This window comes from Protopterus annectens, chromosome 4.part0 (assembly GCF_019279795.1).
Source record: "Protopterus annectens isolate FY-2018-M chromosome 4.part0, PAN1.0, whole genome shotgun sequence".
Taxonomy (NCBI): Eukaryota; Metazoa; Chordata; order Ceratodontiformes; family Protopteridae; genus Protopterus; species Protopterus annectens.
In genome coordinates, this window is record NC_056733.1 from 1,583,470,760 (window position 1) to 1,583,495,573 (window position 24,814).

A 24,814-nucleotide genomic window follows, 5' to 3' on the forward strand; every position below is an offset into this window, starting at 1 on the left:
TCATGGTTCCCCCTCCTTCATATCCCTGCCCAGCTTCCCCTATACTGGAAGAGTAGTATGTAGATGTGATTCTTAAGAGTTTCATAGGTAGTTACTAGGGTTGCTGTCCAGGAGACTATTGAGGAGTCTAGCCCAGATTCCCAATTGCTCCAGAGCACTGTATGGTTAAGTGACTTGTTCAGGGTTACACAGTAGGCAAATGAATGTGGAAAGATTCGATCCCTCTTCTCTTGGAAGAAGGAGCAGCTCATTAATGATTCAGAGCTGTAGTCCCCTGCACTTAACTCCCACTAACTGTAGATTTGTTACACGTGCTTTGACTGACCTGAAACTTTGATTTGGAGAGGCAGCAGCATGCTAGGATTTAAGGGAAAAGAGGAAGATTTGAAGCCTGTGAAAGCTGATATTGGTGCATAGACAACGGTGAATCTTTGTCAAGGTCTTAACAGTAGAGTAAGACGAACCATGGCCATGCAGATATATCATTATGGTAAGTACATCACTTTATTTTAAAAAAACATTGGGAACAAGTCACATCTGACTCTTGAACATTCCCTGAAAATAACTTCTACCAAATTCTGCACAGCTGATACTCCTTTATTGGAGATAGAAACTGCACTGATTCCTGTAAAGTTTTTTCTGAGAAATCAATATTCCACTATTAGTGATCTACCCTGCACTGCAGTCTACTTGGTTCATCATGCCCTCCGATGCAGTACCCTTTCCCAAAAAGCTCCGTCTCCCTCTCATACCTTCACTCTTGACTGCTAATTGGGCAGACCTGCGGAGGGAAAATCAGCAGTAAGAGTGAAGAATCTTAGTACTTTATTGCTGCCTCGTGAAGAAACAGCTCAGAGGCTTCAAAGGAGCAGCAGTCAGACTTCAGTTTCTGTTTTGGCTAGGAACCTCTTCCACACAGAGTATTGTTCTTCAAAAATGGCTACTTAGTTTACTTGGACTTTTTAGTGGTATTCCACTTTTTAAAAAAATTGATATCTTTACTATATTGGAACGGTCGGGAACCTTTTTTAGCTTTGGCTTATTTTGTGGCTGTTTTAGTGAAAAAATGTATTTCTTGTGTACATTTTGTATATTTTATGTGAAAGTTTAATGTCGGGAAATGTTTATTCAGGCAGGAACATCTGTGTGGTAGTTAGTGCTTGTGTTTGCTGTGTGATAACTTGCTATTTTTCATGTCAGACTGAAATTTATGTGAAAAGGTTTCTGACAGAATTTAGTGTGGTCCTTATGCATGATGTTGTTTAGGTAACTGTGTGTGTACACGTGTAACTGTGCTGCTTGTGAACACCGTTTACCTTCTGATCAACTCTTTCCAGTGAGGCTTACTGCACATAAAGCATCCTCCTTTGATGCAACATGGATAATTGCTGCACTGCTGCTGATGTGCCTTCCACTTTTACTAGAATAAAAAAAAACAGCTGTCTGATTCTGACATAAATAAAGACAGGGCTTTTTTCTCTTGCAGATTTATAAGCCAATTCTCTGATTCAGTGGAAACTCTGTCCTCACAAACTTCCTTTGGAGGAATTTTCCTTTCCTCAGACTATAGCCAGGATGAAAGAGGTGTCTTTATGACAACAAATAGATGTTCCCCTGAACTTGAAGAGATATGTGTTACAAGCAGATATTCCTCATTCTGCTTCGTTCCTCCCTTAGTGCCATCTTTGGAGGATGCTTTTAATGCTATGAAATAGTAACCCTAATTCTCAAACTTCAATTCCCAAAAAAGCAGGTAGGCTTTATAAAGTTTCTCAAAGTAACAAGAATTTATTTTTCAAGTATTGGTGTTATAGTGCTGCCATATCCACATCTTCACCAGCTGGAAACGAGCTTTCAGTGTCTTCCAGTCCTTCCCGTCTAGACAAGGAAGGAAAAATATTGGATTGATTTGCCAAGATATTTTCTTCTTCCATTTTTGTAGTATGACATAACTGTCAGACTTGTATTTTAAAGTTTGTGCTTTTTTGTAACAACAGTTTGAGAGGATTGTCTACCAACCACACTTCCCTCTAAAGGTACTGCGTACCTGAATGCTATTCTTTCTAACATTTCTCAACTGTCTAAACATGCCTTGAGGAGTGTGTATGATTGTGTTGATATTGTATCAAGGGCAATTGCTACTGCTACAGTTTTGAGGAGATATGCCTGGGTACATAATCAAAGGCTTTCTGATGTCATAAGGTCTGAAATTTTAAATTCAACTTCAGCTAAGGAGGCTTTATTTGGCCCATCTGATACCCGGGTCCTCAAACAATTTGATGAGAGAGAAAATATTTCAGGGATTTTCCAAGATTTTTCAGTCCCCACCTTACAAATCTTCAAGATTTTCTATCATGTCTAAGAAACAAAATAAAGAATCCCTACATTCTCAAGGCAAACCAGGAAAACAAAGGGATCCTTTCCTAAAAAGGGACAGTCTGTAACTTCAGAATGAATATACCAGTTGTAAGGAATACCTCAAATAGATCTGTTTTGACTCCTTTCTAAATGACAACTAAACAAATTATACTCCAGGTTCCTTGCAAGCAGGGTTGTTTAAACAGATGCAGTTTCACTCTTGTGAACAGGAATGTTCCGTTATGCATTTCCACCATGTCCGGTGATATCCAGTGTAATTTTGAAGATTCAGGAGGACTGCCAAAAATAATTCTGGTGATTCCCTTGTGGTCCAGGTAACATTGGTTCTCCCTTCTTGTGGAATTGCTTAAGAACGGTTACCATAGCTTTCTCACAAACTGGACCTACTCGGACAAGACAGGAGAAGTTTGATACACCCCAGTCTCAAACATCTTCAATTAACTGCTTGAATGATTCACTTGTAATTTCTTTTAGCCGCCTCTTTTCAGACAATGTTCGGCAGGTAGTAAAGAAGGCAAGAAAACCTGCTACTAGAAAATCTTATACTGCAAGTAAAGAAGATTTTCTTGTCAGTACCTAACTAATAACCAGGGCTTATCAGGGATTATGTACTAGTGGTGCTCAAATATTTGTGTGAGCTGCTAGCCTCTCTTGTTCCTGTTTCAAGGTACATATTGTAGCCATTTCAGCATGTCTGCTCATGGGTCTTCCACTCTATTTTATGTTTTTGGTAAAACATTCTGCTGAGAAAAGTTTTATACCTGAGGTATCCTCATAATCTGGTTGCTCCTTACCGGTATCTTAACTTTGTGCTAGAAAAGTTAAACATGTCTCCATTTGAACTCGCACATCAAGTAGACTAAGAGTTCAGTACATGTAAAACTGTTCATGTTCATCATATTGATCACAGCTGCAGTAGCCTTAACTATATGGGTTATATCCTGCAAGGGATAGAACAGACGGACAGCTTCCAAAGCTTCATGACACCTTACACACACACACACACACACACACACACACACACACACACACACACACACACACACACACACACACACACACGCTGAGCTGACTAAAAGACAAGTGTGGGTGCAAAGCCCTTCAGAGCCTTACTGCCACTGAAGGATGTGCTCCTTTGAGGTTTTCAAGGATTAACGGTTGGCTTGTACTTTCCCTTTCTGTCCAGATAAGTTCTCTTTGGGGGAAAAAAATTCCATTTGTTTAATTTGAATGTTGAAGTTTTATTATTTTCTTCTTCGGGAAAGTTATTTTAAAGCTAGGAGCATCTTGTTTAATGGACTATCTTGAGACTGTAACTCACTTTTAAACAGAGCATGCATTTTGTTTTCCTTTTCAGTTTAAAATGTGTAAAGTAACTGAAAACATTTTTTTTCTGTGGAAAAAAGAAAGTTTATTTTTCTTTTGTGGGTCTGGCATAGTGTTTTAAAATGCTTTCTACTGTGTGTGTTTTTTTTTTTTTTTTTTTAAAGTAACTTCTGTTGACTAGTAGTGTTTACCAGCAATTGCTGCTTGTCTTCCACAAGAAAGGGGCACTATTTTCAGCTTGACCTGGGAACAAACTACCAGTCCCACAGCTGGTCCTTTTTCCAGCCACAAACTGAAAACAAAATTTAAGGCAACAGCCTTTTCACCACAGCAGGTTACCAGTTTGCCTCAGCTGCAGGTTGGAGACTCTGATGGTGGACATTTGTTGTACCTCTGCCAACTCCTATTTTACCCTGGATCCCTCTGGTGTAGCCCCTACAGCCACTGCGCACCAGAGGTTAGCCACATCCTGCACAGCTGTTTGGGTCCCCTCATTGAGCAAGGGAGAGTCTTGGGAAGGGAAACAGGGAAGGTTTACCTGTTATGTAATAATACTGTGCCCATCCCTGGGAAAACTGCTGCTACCATTTGTAACACAGTTGTCCCCATTTTTCCTGTCAAAAAGAAACACTAAACCAAGCACTTATGTACTCCTCAATTTTCTTTGGATAGGAGTAGTTCACTAGATCTGGCTCAGGACTGAATTCAGGTTATTGATTATTCTTGCAAAGTAGTTTCTGGTAAAAGATGGGGGGGGGGGGGTTCACTTTCAGTATCTTGAACCTGTTCAGGGAATCTGAACATGAAGATGCAGGGATGGGTAAATTTTTTCCCCTCAGATTTCTGATTCAAAATCTGAGGAGAGCTCCGTTTTTAATTCTCCCTGTGGGGGCTTCTCTTTCTCTGACACTGTTACTAGAATGTTCCATTGTTTTCCCATGGGAGAACACTGATGATGTTCATCGTGTATCACTGTTGCAGTCAATACTCTTGGGTTATCCTGCTGGCAGGCTACCCTCAGTCGGCCAGAATTCCAAAGTCTAGGTCCGGCGTCGGTTGCTGTCGCCTCTTCCCTGACATCAGTGCACCAGGTGTATAAAAGATGCAGCCGACGCCATTTTCTTCAGTCTTTCTTGCCGTGCGGTGCCCGAAGCAAAAGCAGTTCGCAAGTGCCGGTCGGCCGACTCCTGAGATTTTCAAATCCGAATTTCAGAACCAAAGTCTTCTTTAAAGCTAAGTACCCCGTTGGGGAAACTTTTTTCTCGCTCCAGACCGATGTCAGAAAAAGTTAACAATTGTATTTCTTGTGGGAAGCAAATATCTCATAAGGATTTTCACTCTTACTGTATTCCTTGCCTAGGCCCTGATCACAACTTTGCTAGCTGTCGGTTTTGTGCTAGATTTAACCAACGCACTCAAGTGTCGGTTCAATTTTGCATTTCATTACTTTGGCCGAAGATTTAATTATATAATGCCGTCGGACCAGCCGATAACCGGAGTTTACAAAGTGCAAGGACAAGGATAGGCATCCGAGGTCCAAAACCGACTATGAAGCCTCTACTAGGCCAGTCGTCGGTTCACCGGTTCTCAGTGAGGCGCTTTCGCAGCCCCTGGCGCCCACTACCTCAGAGCCACAGGCTGCTACCGACTCCCACGTGGAGCCGACTGAGCCTCTGGATACTCAAGGTATTGGACACTTGGAAATCATTCCCTCAGATGGGTCCGGAGCCACTGAGCAGGCATCGGCTTCTGAGGGTGTCTTCAGACCTACACAACTATATATTAAGCCATCTTCAGCTTCAAAGACAAAAACTAAAGCAGCTCTAAAGACAAAGAAACAAGTATAGCTTTCTCCTACTCAGGCTTCCATGCCTAAAAAATGGCTGAAGACCTAATTACTTTGATCAGGGGCTCCCATCCCCCTCCTGATAAAAGGCCTAGCAAGAGACAGAATTTGATTCTTCTGATCAGGTATCTATTTCCTCTGCTTCCTCTTCTGAACAGATTTACTCCATGCTTCCCTATGAGGATTCTGATGCTGAAGAATCCATTCCTTCAACCTCTCCTCCTGAGGATTATTCTTTTGGGGAAGCCCTGCATATTATGAGGGAGCATTTCCACTTGGAGAGCCAAGATTATTTTGAATCTAAGAAAAGGCTCAGAGACTTTCTGCTACTTCCTCAGCACAGACCCCTTGCTGTTCCACCTGTTCTAGACATTGTAGATGTATTTTCAGAGTCTGGCCTGTCCCCTGACTCTTTACCCCCCTGCACCTGCTAAGCCAGACAGATACTACAGGGTCCCGGATTCTCATAAATTCTTATGTAAAAACCCCGCTGCTGACCCAGAAACTATATCCTAGGGTCCCAAGGGGGTTAAAGCTTCCACTGCAAAAAAACCCTGTCCCCTCTGATAGGGATTCTAGGGCTCTAGACAAATGGGGGAAAAAAGTCTACACTTCCGCTACCCTGGCTGTAAGGGCTTTAAATTATCAGTTTCATATGCTTAAATATCAGCAATATTTAGTGTCACTGCTTAAACCGAAAATGTCGACAAATACTGAATGTTCAGAGAACAAGAAATTGCAGGATTTATTGCATGCAACTGAACAAGTGTGAAAGCATTCTTTGCAATGTGGTTATGATTCACTGGAGGCCTCTTGCAGGGCCGCTGTTACAGGTTCTGTTATTAGAAGGCATGCTTGGTTAAAGGAACAGAATCTGCCTGATCATGTTAAAGCAAAATTATTAGATGCACCATTACAGCATGATACTTTGGTACTAAAGCAGAAAAGGTGTTGAAAAAATGGAGGATAAAGCAAAATCCATGCAGACAGTCAAGGATTTCTTACAGGTACAGCTACCCAGGTTTAGCAGGAACTGGCCTTCTAAAAATTGGTCCTTTCCAGTGTCAGACAGACCACAAAGAGGCAGATACAGGCGTCCCAGAGGCAGATCTCAGCCCCAAGGCTCATACAGGCCTAAACAATGGGGTGCTCCTACCTCCAAAAGCAGAGAAGACAAATCACAACCTTACAGGAAACAGTCCCAATGACTTTCCTCTACCAGTTCCAAGCATTTTTCTTTTGACAGCCCCCTTAGGGGGAAAACTAGCACTTTTTTCATCAAATTGGCAAATGGTTACCCAAGACAAATGGGTCCTGAACATAGTGTCCCAAGGCTACAGGTTCCATTTTCACACTCTACCAAGGTCAAAGGGCATGCCAGACCTGCCACACAATCATTGGGCAGAGGCACAAAAGCAAATCACAGCCCTCATGGACATGAGGGCCATTCAACAAGTACCACAACAAGAGCAGGGGCAAGGATTTTACTCCAGACTTTTCCTAGTACCCAGGAAGGACAAAACCTGGAGACCAATACTGGACCTGTCTATACTAAATACGTTTCTGGAAGTTCCAAAATTCAAGATGTTGACTCTACAGCAGCTACTGCCCATGCTGGGCAAGAGGGCCTGGCTCGTAACTTTGAACCTAAAAGAGGCATACCTGCATGTCCCAATCAGACAATCTTGCAGAAGATTCCTCAGATTCATAGCTGGCTCAATGCGTTACCAATTCTCTGCACTGCCCTTTGGCTTATCTACTGTGCCCAGGGTCTTCACAAAATGCCTGGCACCAGTAATTGCGTTTTGCAGACAAAAAGGAATTCAAATATATCCCTGCTTGGATGACTGCCTAATTCAAGCAGAGAGCAAGGACATTCTACTGAAGCATCTGGCGTTTGTAAAAAGATTACTAATTTGCCTAGGGTACACAGTAAACGAAAAGAAATCAAAACTAGTACCCTCTCAAGAGATAATATTCCTGTGTGCAAGCTTAAATACAACTGCCCAGATGGCTTATCTCATGCCAGACAAGCAAAAGCAACTGACTACTTACTTCAAGAAATTGGCAACAAAAACCCACTTATCTGCAAGGAAAATCCTGCAGGCCTTAGGTTTCATGGCATCCTGCATACTACTAATTCCATATGCCAGACTGCGTATGAGGAAACTACAATGGTATCTGAAAAGTGTTTGGACTCAGCATTGCCACAGCCTGGAGACAGTAATTGCACTCATTCCCTGCCTACAACAGGAGTTTCGATGGTGGGCAGAAGCCTGTCACCACAACAAGGGTCTGCCATTCAGTTTACCCACAGCCAGACAGACACTGACAACGGATGCATCAGATTATGCCTGGGGGGCCCATATGGCAGGAAAATGTATTCAGGGCACATGGCCTGTAAACCAGATGCATCTTCACATCAATCAAAAAGAGATGCTAGCTGTTCAAAATGCCCTGACAGCTTTCAAGGACCTGCTTCATCCAGGACAGTTACTGATAAAGACAGACAACACTACGGTTATGTGGTACATAAACAGGCAGTGAGGTACACATTCCTACCCCCTCTGCAGACAAGCAATGACCTTATGGGACACAACATTGGCTTTTCAAGTTCACCTGCAAGCACAATTCCTGCCAGGAAAACAAATACTCTGGCAGACGAACTAAGCAGGAACCTCATGGATCCCCATAAATGGAAAGTGCATCCACAAGTCTTCAGCATGATAATAAGGAAATGGGGATGCCTGATAATAAGGAAATGGGGATGCCCAGACATAGATCTGTTTGCCTCCCCTCACAACTGTCAATTGCAGAGATTTTGCATAAGGATTTATCACAAGCAAGCATGGAAAGTGGACGCCCTATCATTCAGCTGGAAAAATCTAACAGTATATGCTTTTCCCCCCACTGCCTCTCCTTCCCAGAGCACTCCTAAAGGTCAGACAAGAGAAGCCAAAAATGATACTGATTGCACCAGACTGGCCACGCCAGCACTGGTACCCAATCCTAAAGAGCTTGTCTCAAGGTCCAGCATGGATATTGCCTCAAACTTCTCACTTGCTGACCCAACAAAACAATCAGATCCTGCACAGCCAACTCAGGACCTTAAATCTGGCAGCATGGCGGATAATGTAGCCATTCAGAACATTCCTCTTTCAAAAGCTGTTATGGATGTTATCTTGGATGCCAGGAGGCCCAGTACCAGAAAATCTTATGCAGAAAAATGGAAGAGATTATGTGCTTGGAACCAGGAACAAGGCATTGACACGTCTGTACCCAAATATCCCTCAGATTTTTCAATACCTAACTGAGATGCTGAACAAAGGCCTTCCTTTCTCATCAATTAAGATTCATGCCTCTGCCATTTCAGCCCATTACAATACGGAACCACCTATCTTTTCTCATCCTTTAATAAGGCAGTACCTCAGAGGGGCCAAAAACATTAGGCCTCCAAGGAGAGCACCAATTCCGGCCTGGGACCTCAATTATGTTTTGGAAAAACTCACACTGCCTCCTTTCGAGCCAGCATCAACAGCAGATATAAAATTCTTATCCTGGAAAACAGCTCTGCTCCTAGCAATAACCTCTGCAAGGCGAGTCTCGGAGTTACAAGCACTCATGGCTGTGGAACCTTTCATCATTTTTCATCCAGACAGGGTTTCTCTGAGGACAAACCCTACATTTATGCCTAAGGTGGTGACCAGTGTGGCCCTCAACCAAACCATTCACTTGCGTACCTTTTACCCAAATCCACAGAACAAGGGTGAGAAAATTCTGCATTCTTTAGACATACATAGGCAGTTACGCTTCTACTTGGACAGAACTAAAGCTTTCAGAAAGACTGAGCAACTTTTAGTGTCATATGCTGCAGGATCACAAGGAAAGGCTATCTCAAAACAGACTGTTTCTAAATGGATAGGCCATTGCATCCATTTCTGCTATTTTCAACATGGCAGATCAGTGCCTAAGGGCATTAGGCCTCCAGCAGCCTTCCTCAGAGGAGTACCAACCAAAGATATCTTAGAGGCTGCAACTTGGAGTTCAGTGCACACCTTTACAAAGCACAACCACTTGCCTCTCTACTCTAAGTCCAGAGCAGGCTTTGCCACTGCAGTTCTGCAGGGCCTCATAGCCTCTCCTAATCCTATTTAGCCCAGCCACCCATCCTCAGCTTTGGGATTCTACCCAAGAGTAATGACTGCAACAGTGAAACACGATGAACATAGTACAGTTGTGTACCTACCATAAATGTAGATGTTCGAGTGTATTCACTGTTGCAGTCCAGGTTACCTACCCACCATCCCCCTTCTCTTTGCTGGGACTTATCTGCACTTCTCTATCCTATACAACCTTTTTGGTGTATTTGCTTGTAGATGAAGGAAATATTATTTTTGTGCATGCATTTCTTATTGGCATATTTTTCAGCCTACCAATTTAGGGCACCTGACATCTGGGGCAAGAAAAACTGAAGAAAATGGTGTCGGCTGCATCTTTTATACCCCTGGCACACTGACGTCAGGGAAGAGGTGACAGCAACCGACGCCGGACCTAGACTTTGGAATTCTGGCCGACTGAAGGTAGCCTGCCAGCAGGATAACCCAAGAGTAATGACTGCAACAGTGAATACACTCGAACATCTACATTTATGGTAGGTACACAACTGTACTTTTCTTAGTCTTTCCGAAAGTACTACGAGTTGTTCCAGAAGGATTTTCCACAACCTACACTACTTCCTTATGCTCTGTCTGCTTTAGAAGATGTGTGTATTACTGCCTGCAATTTCCGTGATAGTCAGCCAGCTGCCCCTAAAAAGGCAGATAGGATGTATAATGTTCCTCAGTATTTTACATTTTTACCCTGATACCAAACCTGATCCAGCAGCTGTAGCTTTAGTTGATCCCACTGCTCCTAATCTCTTAGTTAATTCTAGCCCTATCCTATCTTTTCTGATAAGATTGGAATATTGATAGGTATATGGAAAATGTGTATACTTCTGCAACTTTGATTTTCAGAATTTTGAGTTGTTAGGCTCATATGTTAGTTTGTTCTGACAACTTGTGAAAGTAAAAGGAATATTTTATCTGCAATTTCTTCTTGTGAGCCTGCTTTAAATAATTTTATTCTGTTGCACAGGTTACTTCATTGTTAATTGCAGTCCACATATGACTGTGTTGATACTTCCTCCAGGGCTGTGGCCATTGGTACTATTTTGAGGAGGTTTGCATTCTCAGAACGTTTCAGATGGTGCTATAAATGAGATTTTAAGTTTTAGTGTTTGACCCCTGTGCTGCCAAGGTGATTTAAAAAGTGTGATGAAAGGGGCAAGTTGATGCATGGGATCTCTTTTTCAGCCATCTTTTCCCCCAAATTGTCCCAAGTTTTTTTTTTGTTTTTTTTGTTTTTTTTTTGTCATCTACTCATGCAATTTTGACAAAAAACAGTGAACAGCTTCGACATTTAAGAAGAAATGTCAGTGTTGGAGTTCTAGGAGGTCTCAAACCTCCCAAAACCAAGAACAGTCCAACAAATCTGAATGACTGTTCAAGAGACCTTGTGACCCCTCGCACACTGACACCTTTTTTCTTCCAGAAAGTCTGAATCCCTATTTTTTTTCTCTTTGGCATCAGATTGTTTCAGACAGATGGATTCCGAAAATCGATCATCAGGGTTTCAGATGGCCGTCGGGGGAAATTCCTCCTTTTCGGGGGGGGGGGTCCTCATCCTCCAGGTCGGACTGTTTTGTTTCCATCTATTCTTCATCACATGCTGTCCTAAGGAGTGATAGAACCAGTTCCTTCTTCCCAGGTGGGGAATGTGTTTTGTTCAAGGATGTTCCTAGTACCAAAGAAAGAAAATGTTTGGAGATCAATTCTGGATCTTTCTTTTCAAAAATTTTTTGTGTTTGTGCCCAAATTCAAAATGATGTCACTTTCTAACTTGTTACCTTTTCTTCCTCTTTCAAGTTTCCTGCTAACTACTTCTACTTTCGGCTTTTCCCAGTTAGGGGTCGCCACAGCAGATCACGTGTCCGCCAGCCCGGCGCCCAACCTTCCACAGAAGGCACACACAGTCACACCTAGGGCCAATTTAGAGCGTCCAATCCACCTACAGCATGTCTTTGGGATGTGGGAGGAAACCGGAGCACCCAGAGGAAACCCACATGGCCAAAGGGAGGACATGCAGACTCTGCACAGAAGACACCCCAGTCGAGGATCGAACTAGAGAACCTCTTGCTGTGAGGCGACAATGCTAACCGCTGCACCACTGCAACTGCCCTTCAAGTTTCCTGCTAACACTAGACTTAAAAGATGCTTTTCATCCTATTCTTATTCATCCAGACTTCAGACAGTTCTTAAGGTTGTGCGCATCTGGATCACATCATCACTTCTGTGCCTTACCCTTTGGACTTTTCACTGCACCAACATAAGATAGAATTCCAAGACAACACTTTTGACTGCTTCACACCATTGTTTTCCTGGGATATCAACTAGACGCCTTAGTCCAAAGAACTTTCGTTCAACAAGAAAAAAATAGATCTTTGAGTCCTTTTTTAATGTTTTCCACTCCGACTGCAGTCACTGAGAGGGGAATACCTCAGGGTTTTCAATCTCATGGCATCCATTATACCCCTGGCAAGACTCCACATGAGAAAGATACACTGGTATCTGAAATCTCTCTGGTCCTAGCATCAACACAGTTTCTCTTTTCAAATCCCACTGTTGGGGTTTATCAGAAAAAAAAAATATTTTGGTAGAGACAACAGATATGTTTAGATCCAGCTTTTGCCTTCTTCCCATTCCAAATCAGTCAATCACCACAGACACTTCAGACTTTGCCTAGGGAGCAGTTTCAAGAGGTATAAAACTGCAAGCGCTGTGGGTTACCAAGGACAGGTGCAACACATGTATGTCAAGGAGATGCTTATCTTGGTCAAGGCACTCAACTCTCTGAACCTTCTTTGGTCCCTGAGAACTTTTCAAATGGCTACAGGCAATACCATAGACATGTTGTACATCCGGAAGTAAGAGTGAGCTGGGTCTTACTCCATTTGCAGACTAGCCATGTTAACTGGGGATATAAATTCATGGCACTGTCTTACTCTACAAGCATCCTACATTCCGTCAGAGCAAAATTGTGTAGCAAACAAGCTAAGCAGGACCAAAGCAGACTCTCATTAATGGAAACTAGATTGTGGGTCTTCTGAAATTTGATCCATGTTTTGAGCGTTAATCAAGTAGACCTCTTTTCCTCCTGTCTGAATAATCAGGACTCCATGCAAGAAGGCCTGGAAGACAGATGCCTTTTCTTTTCTTTGGACAGGAATGTTCTTGTTTGCTTTTCCACCCTTTTCACTAGTATTCAGGGTACCTCTGAAGATTCAGAAGGAATCCCACAAGATCATTGTGGTGACTTCCTTCTGTCCCAGCAACCATGCTTCTATCTTCTTTTGTAAATGTCCTGGTGCAATTATCACAAGCTTCCTCACAGACTGGATCTGTTCACATAAGAACAGGAGTGTTCAATACATCCAGCATCAATCATCTTCAGTTGACTGCCTAGATGATAGGGTCATAATTCCTTTTGGGCATGTGTTTACTGAGGACATGCAGCTGGTACTAATGGAGACAAGAAAGCCTTCCGCTAGAAAATCCTGTATTAGCAAAAGGAAGAGGGTTTTAGCTGGTGCCAACAACACAATCAGCACTTATTCAGTGAAAGCTGTTCTCTTTTTTTTTTTTTTTTTTTTTTTTTTTATACAGTATTTGCATGAGTTACTATCCTATGGCCTTTCTTATTCCTGTGTGTATAATTAATTTATTTATTTGTTTACCAGGAAATTCTGACTGGACACAGGTCCATTTTCAGTGGAGGCACAGGGAGAAAAGCTCAACAGCACAAGATAAACAATAAGTGAAATACAGAGTTACATAATAGATTAATGAAGACAATTGATGTCCTTCAAGGATGCATCTGCAGTCATAACATATGGGTTGTCCTGCCTCAGGCAGCCCTTCGGTCGGCCGGATTCCAAAGTCTGGGTCTGGGTCTGGCCTCGGCTGATGTCACACTTTCCCCGACGTCAGAGCGTCTGGGGTATAAAAGCATCAGCCGACGCCATTTTCCTCTGTCTTTCTTGCCGCGCGGTGCCCGAAGCAGAAGCGGTTCGCAAGTGCCGGTTGGTCAGATCCAGTGAATTCAGCTACCGAAGACTTCGAAAAAGCTAAGTACCCCGTTGGGGACTCTTTCTTGCCTGATCCGATGTCAGACAAAATTAATAATTGTTTAACTTGTGGGAAACAAATACCTCATAAGGATTTCCATTCCTTCTGCCTTCCTTGCTTAGGCACAGACCACGACGTATCGGCCTGTTCAGCCTGTGCTTCCTTCAACCGACGAACTCTTAGACGTCGGTCGGAGTTTGCAGAGGAGTTTTTTGGGGCCAATTTTGCATATAAAATGCCGTCGGAGACTCCGACTTCGCATTTAGTGAAAAAACGGAAGGACAAGGACCGACGCCCGCGGTTTCGGCTGAAACCATGGTAAAGCCCGCCGCGAGTGTCTCGGTTTCGGCCGAAACAGAGTCCTCAGAGATTCCTTCTACCAAAACCATTCAACCGACCTCCGCGGCCCGGGAGGCCCCGGCTGAGTCGGCTACCGAAATACCTACCGAATCTAGTGTCCAGGAAATGTCCGACACTATACCTTTGGACATTTCTACTCCTGCACGTGGGGCAGCCAAGCCCCCTGCTTCCATGTCCATTAAGGCCTTCTCTAGGGCTAAAGCTGCTAAACTTTCCAAAGCTTTGCCTCCCAAGCCTACCTCCCTGAGGCCTACCTCTAGTTCACAGATCCTCAGCCTTGCAGAGGACCTAATTTCTTTAATTAGGGGTTCACAACCTCACCCAGACAGGGCCTCTCAACCTCCACCAGACAAAAGGCCCAGGACTGATCCCTCTGACCCACACTCTTCGGATGAGTCCACGGATGGCTCTGAGTTGTCAGACCACCAGGAGGAGGCTTATTCGCTCTATGAGGATTCTGATGCTGAAGAATCTATTCCTTCGGCCTCCCCTCCTGAAGAGTTTTCCTTTGGTGAGACTCAACACTCCATGAGAGAGCATTTTCAATGGCAAGGCCAGGAATTCTCTGATTCTAGAAAAAGATTAAGGACCTTTTTACATCTGCCTCAACATATAGGCCCTTAGCTATACCTCCTGTTCTGAATGTAATTGATGATGTGTACAGTGATGTCAGTACAGCACCTGATACTCTCCCTCCGGCCCCTGCCAAACCTGATAGATACTACAGGGTCCCGGATTCCCATTACCATCTGTTTAAAGCACATTCTGCAGACCCAGAAACTATTTCTCAGGGCCCTAAAGGGATTGCAGCCGCCACAGCCAAAAATCCTCTACCCTCTGATAGAGAGCCAAGAGCTTTAGCGAGATGGGGAAAGAAGGTATATACTTCTGCAACTCTTTCTGTCAGGGCATTAAATTGTCAATTTCATATGATACAGTACCAAGAGTATTTATTAGATGAACTGAGTAAGAAACTTTCTTCTCCTGAACCCCTTGACCGTAAATCCCTTCAGGATTTGGTACACAATTCACAACAGGTTAGTAATCATTTCTTAAAATGTGGCTATGATGCACTGGAGGCTTCATTTAGATCAGCTATGACTGGAGCAGTTATTCGCAGACATGCCTGGCTGAAGGAACAATCTTTGCCAGACCATGTTAAAGCTAAACTCCTGGGTGCTCCTATGGAGAAACAAAATTTATTTGGCTCCTCTGCTCAGGAGATCTTAAAAAAGGTTGAAGAAAAGGCAAAATCTGTGCAAACAGTTAAAGATTTCCTGCAAGTACAACCACCGAGATTCAGCAGAAACTGGCCTACTAAGAATTGGTCCTTTCCAGACTCGGACAGAGCCCAGAGGGGCAGGAACAGGCGCCCTAGAGGCAGAGGTCAATCGAAGGGCTCCTACAGAGGCTGTCAGTGGCAGCCTGCCAACCAGAGGAGTAGTGCAACAACAACAACAACAACACCTACTACACCAGGACAGGCTCAATGACTTAACTCTGATTCCACCTACCAGGGATCAACTGGAAGCACCCTTAGGCGGAAAGCTGGCTTTATTCTCAAAAAATTGTCATTATATTACAAGGGACACATGGACACTGCAAATAATAGACAAAGGATACAGGTTCCACTTCCACACTTTGCCAAGAAGAAACGGAACGCCAAACCTGCCACCAAATCAGAGGGCAGAGGCTTTAAGACAGATCAACAACTTGCTTCAGATGAAAGCTATAGAAAAGGTACCATGTTCAGAACAAGGCCAAGGATTTTACTCCAGACTATTCCTTGTACCAAGAAAAGAAAATCAATGGAGGCCTATTCTCGACCTGTCCGCACTGAATACTTATCTCATTGTGCCAAAATTCAAGATGCTGACCCTACAGCAGCTTCTTCCCATGTTGGGCAAGGAGTCGTGGCTGGTGACTCTAGATCTCAAGGAGGCATACCTGCACGTCCCTATTCGACCAAGTTGCAGAAGACACCTCAGATTTCTTGCAAGATCAGAGCATTATCAATTCTCAGCATTGCCCTTTGGCTTAGCTACTGCGCCCAGAGTATTCACGAAATGCCTGGCATCAGTAATTGCACATTGCAGACTACAGGGAATTCAAATCTACCCATACCTGGACGACTGCCTAATACAAGCGGACAACAAGGGAAATTTGATAAAGGACTTGGCCTATGCCATCCACCTGCTACAGGCCTTGGGATACACAGTCAACATCCAAAAGTCAAGACTAGTACCATCCCAAAGGATAACCTTTTTGGGGGCAGATCTGGACACAACCACCCAAATGGCCTTTCTCACAGAAGAAAAACAAAAACAACTTCCAGATTACTTCATGATTCTGACAAGACAAACTCAGCTTACTGCAAGGAAAATCCTGCAGGCCCTGGGTTACATGGCATCCTGCATAATTCTGATACCTCACGCCAGGCTGCATATGAGGAAATTACAGTGGTACCTAAGGAGTGTATGGTCTCAACACAGTCACAGTTTAGAAACCTTGATACCAATCATTCCATGCCTTCAAAAGGAATTTCTGCGGTGGGCTCGGGCCTGCCAGGCCAACAGAGGGTTGCCTTTCAACAAACCAAAAACAAGGCAGACCATCACCACGGATGCTTCAGACCGAGGATGGGGAGCACACATGGAGGGCAAATGTATACAAGGCCTATGGCCTCAAGCGCAGCTAAGCATGCACATAAACCAAAAGGAAATGCTGGCAGTGATGCATGCAATCAAGGCTTTCAAACCCTTCCTCCAACAAGGCCACCTGTTAGTAAGGACAGACAACACCACGGTCATGTGGTACATAAACAAGCAGGGAGGCACACACTCTTACCCTCTATGCCGTCTGGCTATGAATCTATGGGAACTATGCCTGAAGCTCAATATCCAACTACAGTCCCAATTCGTGCCAGGGAAAGAGAATACACTGGCAGACAGCTTAAGCAGAACTACCATGGATGCACACGAATGGATGCTGCACCCAGACATCTTCCAACTCATAGCAAAGACATGTGGAATGCCGGAGATAGATCTGTTCGCCTCCCCACTCAACCATCAACTGAAGGCATTCTGCTCAAGGACATACCGCCCACAAGCTTGGAGGGTGGACTCTCTCTCTTTCAGCTGGAAAGCCCTAAAAGTATATGCCTTCCCACCTCTCCCATTGATGTACAAGGTTCTACTGAAGATCAGGGAGGGACAGCCAAGAGTGATACTGATAGCTCCAGACTGGCCAAGGCAACACTGGTATCCATTATTGAGAAGCATGTCTCAGGCAAAACCATGGCCTCTCCCCCTATGGCCTCTTCTTCCGATGCAGAACAATTTCAAGACCATGCATCCCAACTTGAAAACATTGCAGCTAACTGCCTGGAAAATTCCTTAAATCCCAATCAAACTGTTTTATCGCAGAGGGTGAAGGACATTATCTTGGAGGCTCGCAGGCCTTCCACAAGAAAGACATACTCAGCTAATTGGAAGAGATTTCTCATTTGGAGCACATCAAAAGGCTCAGATGTCACAGTGGCAAGCATGACGCATATCCTGGAATCCTTAGCAGAATTGTTCCACAATGGCCTGTCCTATTCCTCCATTAAGATCCATGCTTCAGCAATGTCGGCAGAATACAATGTGGATCCACCTATCTTCTCACACCCTCTCCTCAGACAATTTCTGAGAGGGATCAAAAATATTAAACCGCCAAGAAGACCGCCTCTACCTACTTGGGATCTCAACTTTGTGCTGGAGAAACTGACTCTTCCTCCTTTTGAGCCAGCAGCATCAGCGGATATACAGTTTCTGTCTTGGAAAACTGCATTCCTTCTGGCAATAACTTCAGCAAGAAGAGTATCTGAGTTACAAGCATTAATGGCAGTGCAGCCATTTCTTATTTTCCATCAGGACAGAGTTTCACTAAGAACCAATCCTACTTTTATGCCAAAGGTGGTATCTAGGGTATCATTGAACCAAGCTATTCATTTGCCTACGTTCTTCCCAAATCCACAGAATAGAGGGGAAAAACTTCTGCACACCCTGGATATACACAGACAACTACGCTACTACTTGGACAGAACAAAAGCTAACAGAAAAACTGACCAACTATTTGTAGGATATGCTACTGGAGTGCAGGGAAAAGCAATTTCCAAACAGACAATTTCAAAATGGATAGGAAATTGCATTCGATTTTGCTACTCCTTTCATGGAAAGACAGTTCCTGAAAACATCAGGCCTCATTCCACAAGGGCCACGGCCACCACTACAGCCTTCCTACGAGGGGTGGCTACCAAAGACATTTTAGAAGCTGCTACTTGGAGCTCCGTGCATACATTTGCCAAGCATTACAATCTACCTTTATACTCCAGATCCAGAGCAGGTTTTGCTACTGCAGTCCTGCAGGGGATCTTAACTACACCATCCTTTTCTTAGTACCACCTCCCCCAAATTGGCTATGGTATTCTACCCATATGTTATGACTGCAGATGCATCCTTGAAGGACATAGTACAGTTTTGTACCTATCATAAATGTAGATGTCCGATAGGTATGCATCTGCAGTCAGGTTTACCCTCCCTCCTACCCCTCTGTGGTATTCCTAGGGTACTTACCCCTCTTTTAGCTAGCTGGGGGAATCTACTTTGGTGTATTTGTTTGTTTATACATGTATATAAATTTGCAAATGTTTGGAACTTTCTGCATTTATCCAAATTAAGCCCTCTTAGAGGGCACCTGGCATATGGGGCAAGAAAAACTGAGGAAAGTGGCGTCGGCTGAAGCTTTTATACCCCAGACGCTCTGACGTCGGGGAAAGTGCGACATCAGCTGAGGCCAGATTCAGACTTTGGAATCCGGCCGACCGAAGAGCTGCCTGACGCAGGACAACACATATGTTATGACTGCAGATGCATACCTATCGGACATCTACATTTATGGTAGGTACAAAACTGTACTTTATACACTAGAAATAATAGTCATAGTCTTGAACAGAGTATTCATTATCTGTCTAGAAACTAAGAATAATGCTAGTATGGATATTCAGATAGTAATCAAATAATCATACAAATATATATGTTCTTTTATTGGACATATCAGCATGTCTGCCCATGGATCTTCCTGTTTCAGTGCAATCTCATGACAAAATATTCTTGTAAGGGCTTTGCATAAGAAGCGTTGAAGAAAACTGGTGGCTTTCCTTAGGATCTTAATTTTTTGTTAGGGAGGCTAACACATGCTCCATTTGAACCAGCTAATCTGGCTGACTTGAGGTTCTTAACATGGAAAACTGTTTTACTGAAGTTCTTGTGTCGAGTCAACCCTGTCTCATGTTTCATAGGTGCAGGGTTTCTTTGAGAACTAATCCTTTTATGCCTAAACTGGTATCCAAGTTTACTTTAAACTGTCCATCTCCCCGTTTTCTTTCCTGAACCTAAAGTGAAGGAGAGAGGTTACTCCATACCTGGGATGTCCACAGATAGGTTGAGTACTGGCTTGAAAGAACTAAATCTTTCAGATCTTTGAATAGGTTCATAGGTGTGTACTAGGCTAATGGTCCTGGAGCCTTTGCAAGCCTAGCCCACAGGATTACCCTGGCATCATGCCACCCGACCTTAGTTCCCAGTGGCTCTGTCGAGTAGAGCCACTGGAGTGATCCCAGGGGTGAATTTTCTATTTCCCATCCACTCATCAAGATTTCCCTTGAAGAGGGCCAGTGAGGTGCTCTGTTTGACATGTATGGGAAGTTTATTCCATACCATGGGCAGTCTCTGGGTTATGAACCTGTGCCTCCAGCACGTTCTGTTGATTGTGGTAATGAGGTTGAGGTCTCTGAAGCGTGTGGTGTGGAGGGATTGGGATTTCTTTAGATGTAGCATTTGTAACCGAGTCAGACATTGCTTTGTAAGTCAAGCAGAGATTGCCTCTAAGTAGACGATATGAGACAGAGAATAGTTGGGAATTTTTTTGAGTCTTTCCATATAGGACAATAGGAATCAATTATTTATTTCTTTTGAAGATAATAAGACAGGACAACTTGTGTCAAAGCAGACTATTTCTAAATGGTTGTCTGAGGCTTTTGCCTTTTGTTATACTCAGTATAACAAAACTATTCCAGGCAGGGTGACAGCCCGCTCTACCAGGGCTTTGCTTCATCAATGGTTTTCTAGAAAGGGTTAGATTCTAGAAATATTCTAGAAGCTGCTACTTGGTCCTCTCTACATACTTTTACAAAACACTGCATACCTTCTCTAGGTTCAGAGGACTATTCTAAAGGAGCTCTCCTGGACTCTTCACCATCCACCTCACAAATGCAGTTAGCTAAGGTAATATGTCCATATAGCTAAGGGTAAATTTTCAAATGATCAGTGCTGCTGTAGCTGCTCTCGGCATCCACCCCCCTTGTTTTTTTTTTTTTTTTTTTGCCAGTGTGTGGATTTTTATTTTTTGTTGTTTCTAGCATTGTCCTTTCAGGGCTCAGCCTCCTTCTCTCTGCTGGCAGGAAATCACTGAAGGGCTTTGCTCCCAAACTTTTCTTTTATCCAGCTCAGCTCAAGCTGCCTTGACATTTTGAGTGTTCGAAAGGTGCCCTGAAGCTTTGGAAGTTGGCCAGCTATTATATCCTTGGTAGGCTGTAACCCATATAGCTAATGCTAATGCAGTAGTGATCATTCAAACATCAGCAGTTATGGTGAGTTCAACTTACACAACTGTACTTTCTCATTGCTCTGACATATGTAAGAAGTCAATTACAAGCTCTCGTGGTGAGTGAACACTGTCTGGTGTTCCATAGAGATAGGGTCTCATTAAGAACAAATCCCTCATTCGTACCCAAGTTGGTGTCGAGTTCATTTGAAATCAAGCCATCAGTCTTCCAGTGTTCTATCCATATCCTAAGAACCAAGGAGAAGGGATTCTGCATATTCTGGATGTGCATGTCAGGTGTTATCGTGACATAATTAAGTCCTTTAGAAAAGCAGATCAGCTGTTGGTTTCTTATGTTGAGACAATGAAACATAACCCATGTCAAAACCGACTGTTTCCATGTTATTGATGTGTGCCGACCATGGTAAACAAATTCCAGGCAGTATCAAGGCTCACTGTACTAGAGCCTTGTCTTCTTGGATGGCATTATCAGAAAGGGGTGGACTCAAATTGTTCTAGATGCAGCTACATGGCCCCCTGTATGTGTATTTACAAGGCATTACAAACTGGATTTCTTTTCTAGATTCAGGACAGACTTTGCTAGGACCACTCTCCAGGGCTTCCTGGATCCATATCCTTCCTCCTCCCAGCTTTGGTAATCAATGGCAGCAGTGGGATGATGAGCATATTACAGTTGTGTATGTCGTGTTTACCCATAACAGATGATGATCGAATTCTTCACTGCTGTAATAGCTGTGCACACCCTCCTCCCCCTGCTTTTGTATATAGTTATTTGTTGGGATATATAAAAATGTTTCTGTTTGTTTTTGTAGTTCAGGAGGAGTACAAGCATTCTCAATTTTTAAGCAAGAAAGCTCTGAATTCACCCTTGACTGCTGAATCCACAGGGCTGCCCAATCTGCATTCATAGTGAAGGTGTGAGAGGCAGGCAGCCAGAGGTTTAGGAGGCTGACCGGTTGTTTTTGTCTTGGGCAAGACACAATCTGTGTAGGCTAAAGGCTACTGCAGCTGTGAAGAATTCAAACCTCCACCTTTTTTGGGTAAGTCCTTCTTACACAACTGTACTTTTCTGATCATCACAACTTGTACCAAGTCACAAGTTGTTTCAAAGTTATAATTTATGGTCATCTGAGAGTATCCACTAATGGTAATGGTAGTCACTATGCTTTCTCTGTTTTTAGTGATCTCTTAGAGAAACCCATGCATTACACCAAATTCAAGGTAGTCCAAGTCTTTCTGTCCACCTAACAACCTATTAAACCTCAAATTGTGCCTCCTTTCCTTGTCTTCTAAATTATCCAACACTTGTACAATATAAACAGTTTGATTGGTTAATTCTGCCCCTTTATTTCAAACGTTTGCCACTTGCCATTCTAAAGGCAGCATGGCGTCATATTGTTCATGCAGAAACCTCCTGGAATCATCCCCATAGAATTCAAATGGTCTCATAAACACTTATTCTACTGCCATATTGCTTTCAATGGCCACATGCATCTCCAAATTTCAGTCTCATCATTTGCTGACAGTTGACATCATTGCTTACAGAAGACAATATCAGCCCATTGTCCTTTCTGGAGCTCAGCAGATTGTCTTCACTTCCATATCCAAGGCCATTATCTCCAATAATGTAGTCAAACTTTGCTTAAAATCTCAAAGATTACTTCAAAATAAAAATTTACAGAGCAGCCTGAGGAGGTAACGAGCCCTACAAAACACTAATATACTACCACCACTAGGGCCGATTTTTGATTTCTGCTTGCAGCAGCTGCACAACAGTATTGTACTTGTGAGGAGGAAAATGGAAGGGTGAAGTAAAGATGAAGCTTTTGGAAGTATATACACAGGGAAGCTAATAATCTTCATTTGTGATTGTCATTCACTGAAATGAGACTAGTAGGAGGTAAGAGAGATGTGTGAAAAGATGTATATGGAGGCAAGCTGATTTTTTTTTTTTTTCTTTTTGTGGTGCAAAAGGTTGAGGAGAGATGGAAAAGGTGAAGATTGATTTAAAGTTTAGATGTAGGGAAAGACAAGTGGAAGAACTAAACAGTGCCAAGATGGAGTACTGAGCTGGTATGGACAGGAAAGTAGAGATTTTTGCAAAGTTGATTAACTAATGATGTTTAAAGGGGAAGTTGAAAAGGAGAACAATACATATACAGTCAAATACTACAGTGCACTTTCTAGGCAGCATGTATCCTGTATTCAGAGGACCTCATAGAGCAAGAAATCTGTGCAAAGCCACAAATAATGGGGAGACAAAGGCCCAAAAGTAGGGGCACTTTTTAAATATTGTTCTTACAAATTTAGAAAATTGATAGAATAATAGCTTTTGCATTAGCATGAATTTTCTGAAGAATGTGAAGTCTGAAAATCCAATGTCTGCGGTTATTTTCTGACTTCAGTCCTCAATGATTTGCCAAAAAACAACAGTTTTATGAAAAATGGGCCAAAAATTTGAGTCAAACAATCCGGACATTCTGTGAAAATCAGTTGAGAGGTATGGAGTCTGCACTTGGTGAAGGGTAAGAAGACAGCCATATATGCTTCAGTGAGCATAAACTAGGGTGCCTTAAGTGTTTGGATAAAGCTGTACTTATAATTGTATTCTGGTATATTCATAAAGTATTTCATTCAGGGGAGATACTGTGTTCAAAAAGAGTAAGAATCCTATAGATGCAGTGTAACATCTAAAGAGCATAGATCTGACACAGTGAGGAGGTAACAGAGATGATGAATCAAATAGGGAGCTGTTTCAGTGTACTTTTTCCTGTATGTCTTCATTTTTTATTTAGTCTGAATATTTGATGCATGTTTACTTCCTTGTTATTACTTGCATGTTAATAACATGACTGATGCTAGTGTGTAGGTGCACTGTAAGGAATTGCAGAATATGAATTCTAAAATCCTATAAAAAGTATGTAACATATATTGTTTATTGCTCTTACTTGATTTTACATTAATTGTTTTGCCATGAGCCTTTGGTATGGTTCTTTAGACCAGCCTAGTTTATTAGCATACAAGTAAATAAATAAAGGATACAAAAAAGATTGCATGTGGGATACTTTATTCACTTCTGAAGGTCATATAGACAGAATGACATTACCCTTGGTGGATAGAATGCAGTACTTATTTGGTAAAATGTTAATTGGATTAGAGTAGCTGGCATTTGAAGAAAAATTAAGGCACTGCTTATGCTCATACTAGAAGAGAAGGGGAAGATTGGCTGTTGGTGTACCATGTCATTAAGGGACAGATTATAGGGTTGAGCGCCGGGCTGGCAACTCGACACTGTAAAACTCCACTGCCAATCATAAGCGGACAAGTGATCCGCTGTGGCGACCCCTAACCAGGAAAAAGCCGAAAGAAGAAGAAGAGTTGGAGAATGAACAGTGAAGTAGGCATAGATGGAACCGGGAAGGGGGATAATTGAAAACTGAGCAGGTAGAAATGGAGGGACAGAACTAGTAATGAATCACTAATGAATGATCACTGGAAAGTAGCAGTAGGCAGGCTATAGCCATGGATGTTCTTACATCAGCATTTTAAGGTAACTTTATGGTTAGATTGTACTACACAGTATTTGCTTTTCAAGAAATGTTGGTCGTATCTGTGGTATATTCATAATGCATCCTATAAAAATAGAAGTATTGATAGCAGATTATCTGTTATTGTAAATAGTGACAGTATATTTTGTTTTTACAGTCTCTGCTGCTTTCGGCTTACCTCATAAGGAATGGGTCTGAACGTGTTGTTACAAGTGCCAGAGAACATATATATGATTTGCGATCACTGGAAAGTTACCATTTTGTAGGTAAGCATGGAAAAATGAAGACAGCAAAAACAGTAGTTGGAGTTGTCGTTCACCTATGTTAACACAGTGGTTTTCCCTTCCTAATTAGAATGTGACTTGCTGGTTTTGTGAAGAGTGCAGAATTCAAGGCATAGGACCCCAGAGTATTAATTAGTGAAGATGAGAACTTGGGAGAAGGGGCTGGCTAATAAAACCAAC

At 42.8% G+C, this 24,814-nt stretch overlaps 1 protein-coding gene across 1 annotated transcript in view; it reads left to right on the forward strand.

The window, feature by feature from the left end:
* CLINT1 (clathrin interactor 1) overlaps window positions 1-24,814 on the forward strand; it is a 1,421,335-nt gene that overhangs the window by 513,573 nt on the left and 882,948 nt on the right. Inside the window, exon 4 of the mRNA XM_044069360.1 lies at window positions 24,508-24,616. Coding sequence (XP_043925295.1) covers window positions 24,508-24,616 — 109 coding nt within the window. The remainder of the gene's footprint in view (window positions 1-24,507; window positions 24,617-24,814) is intronic.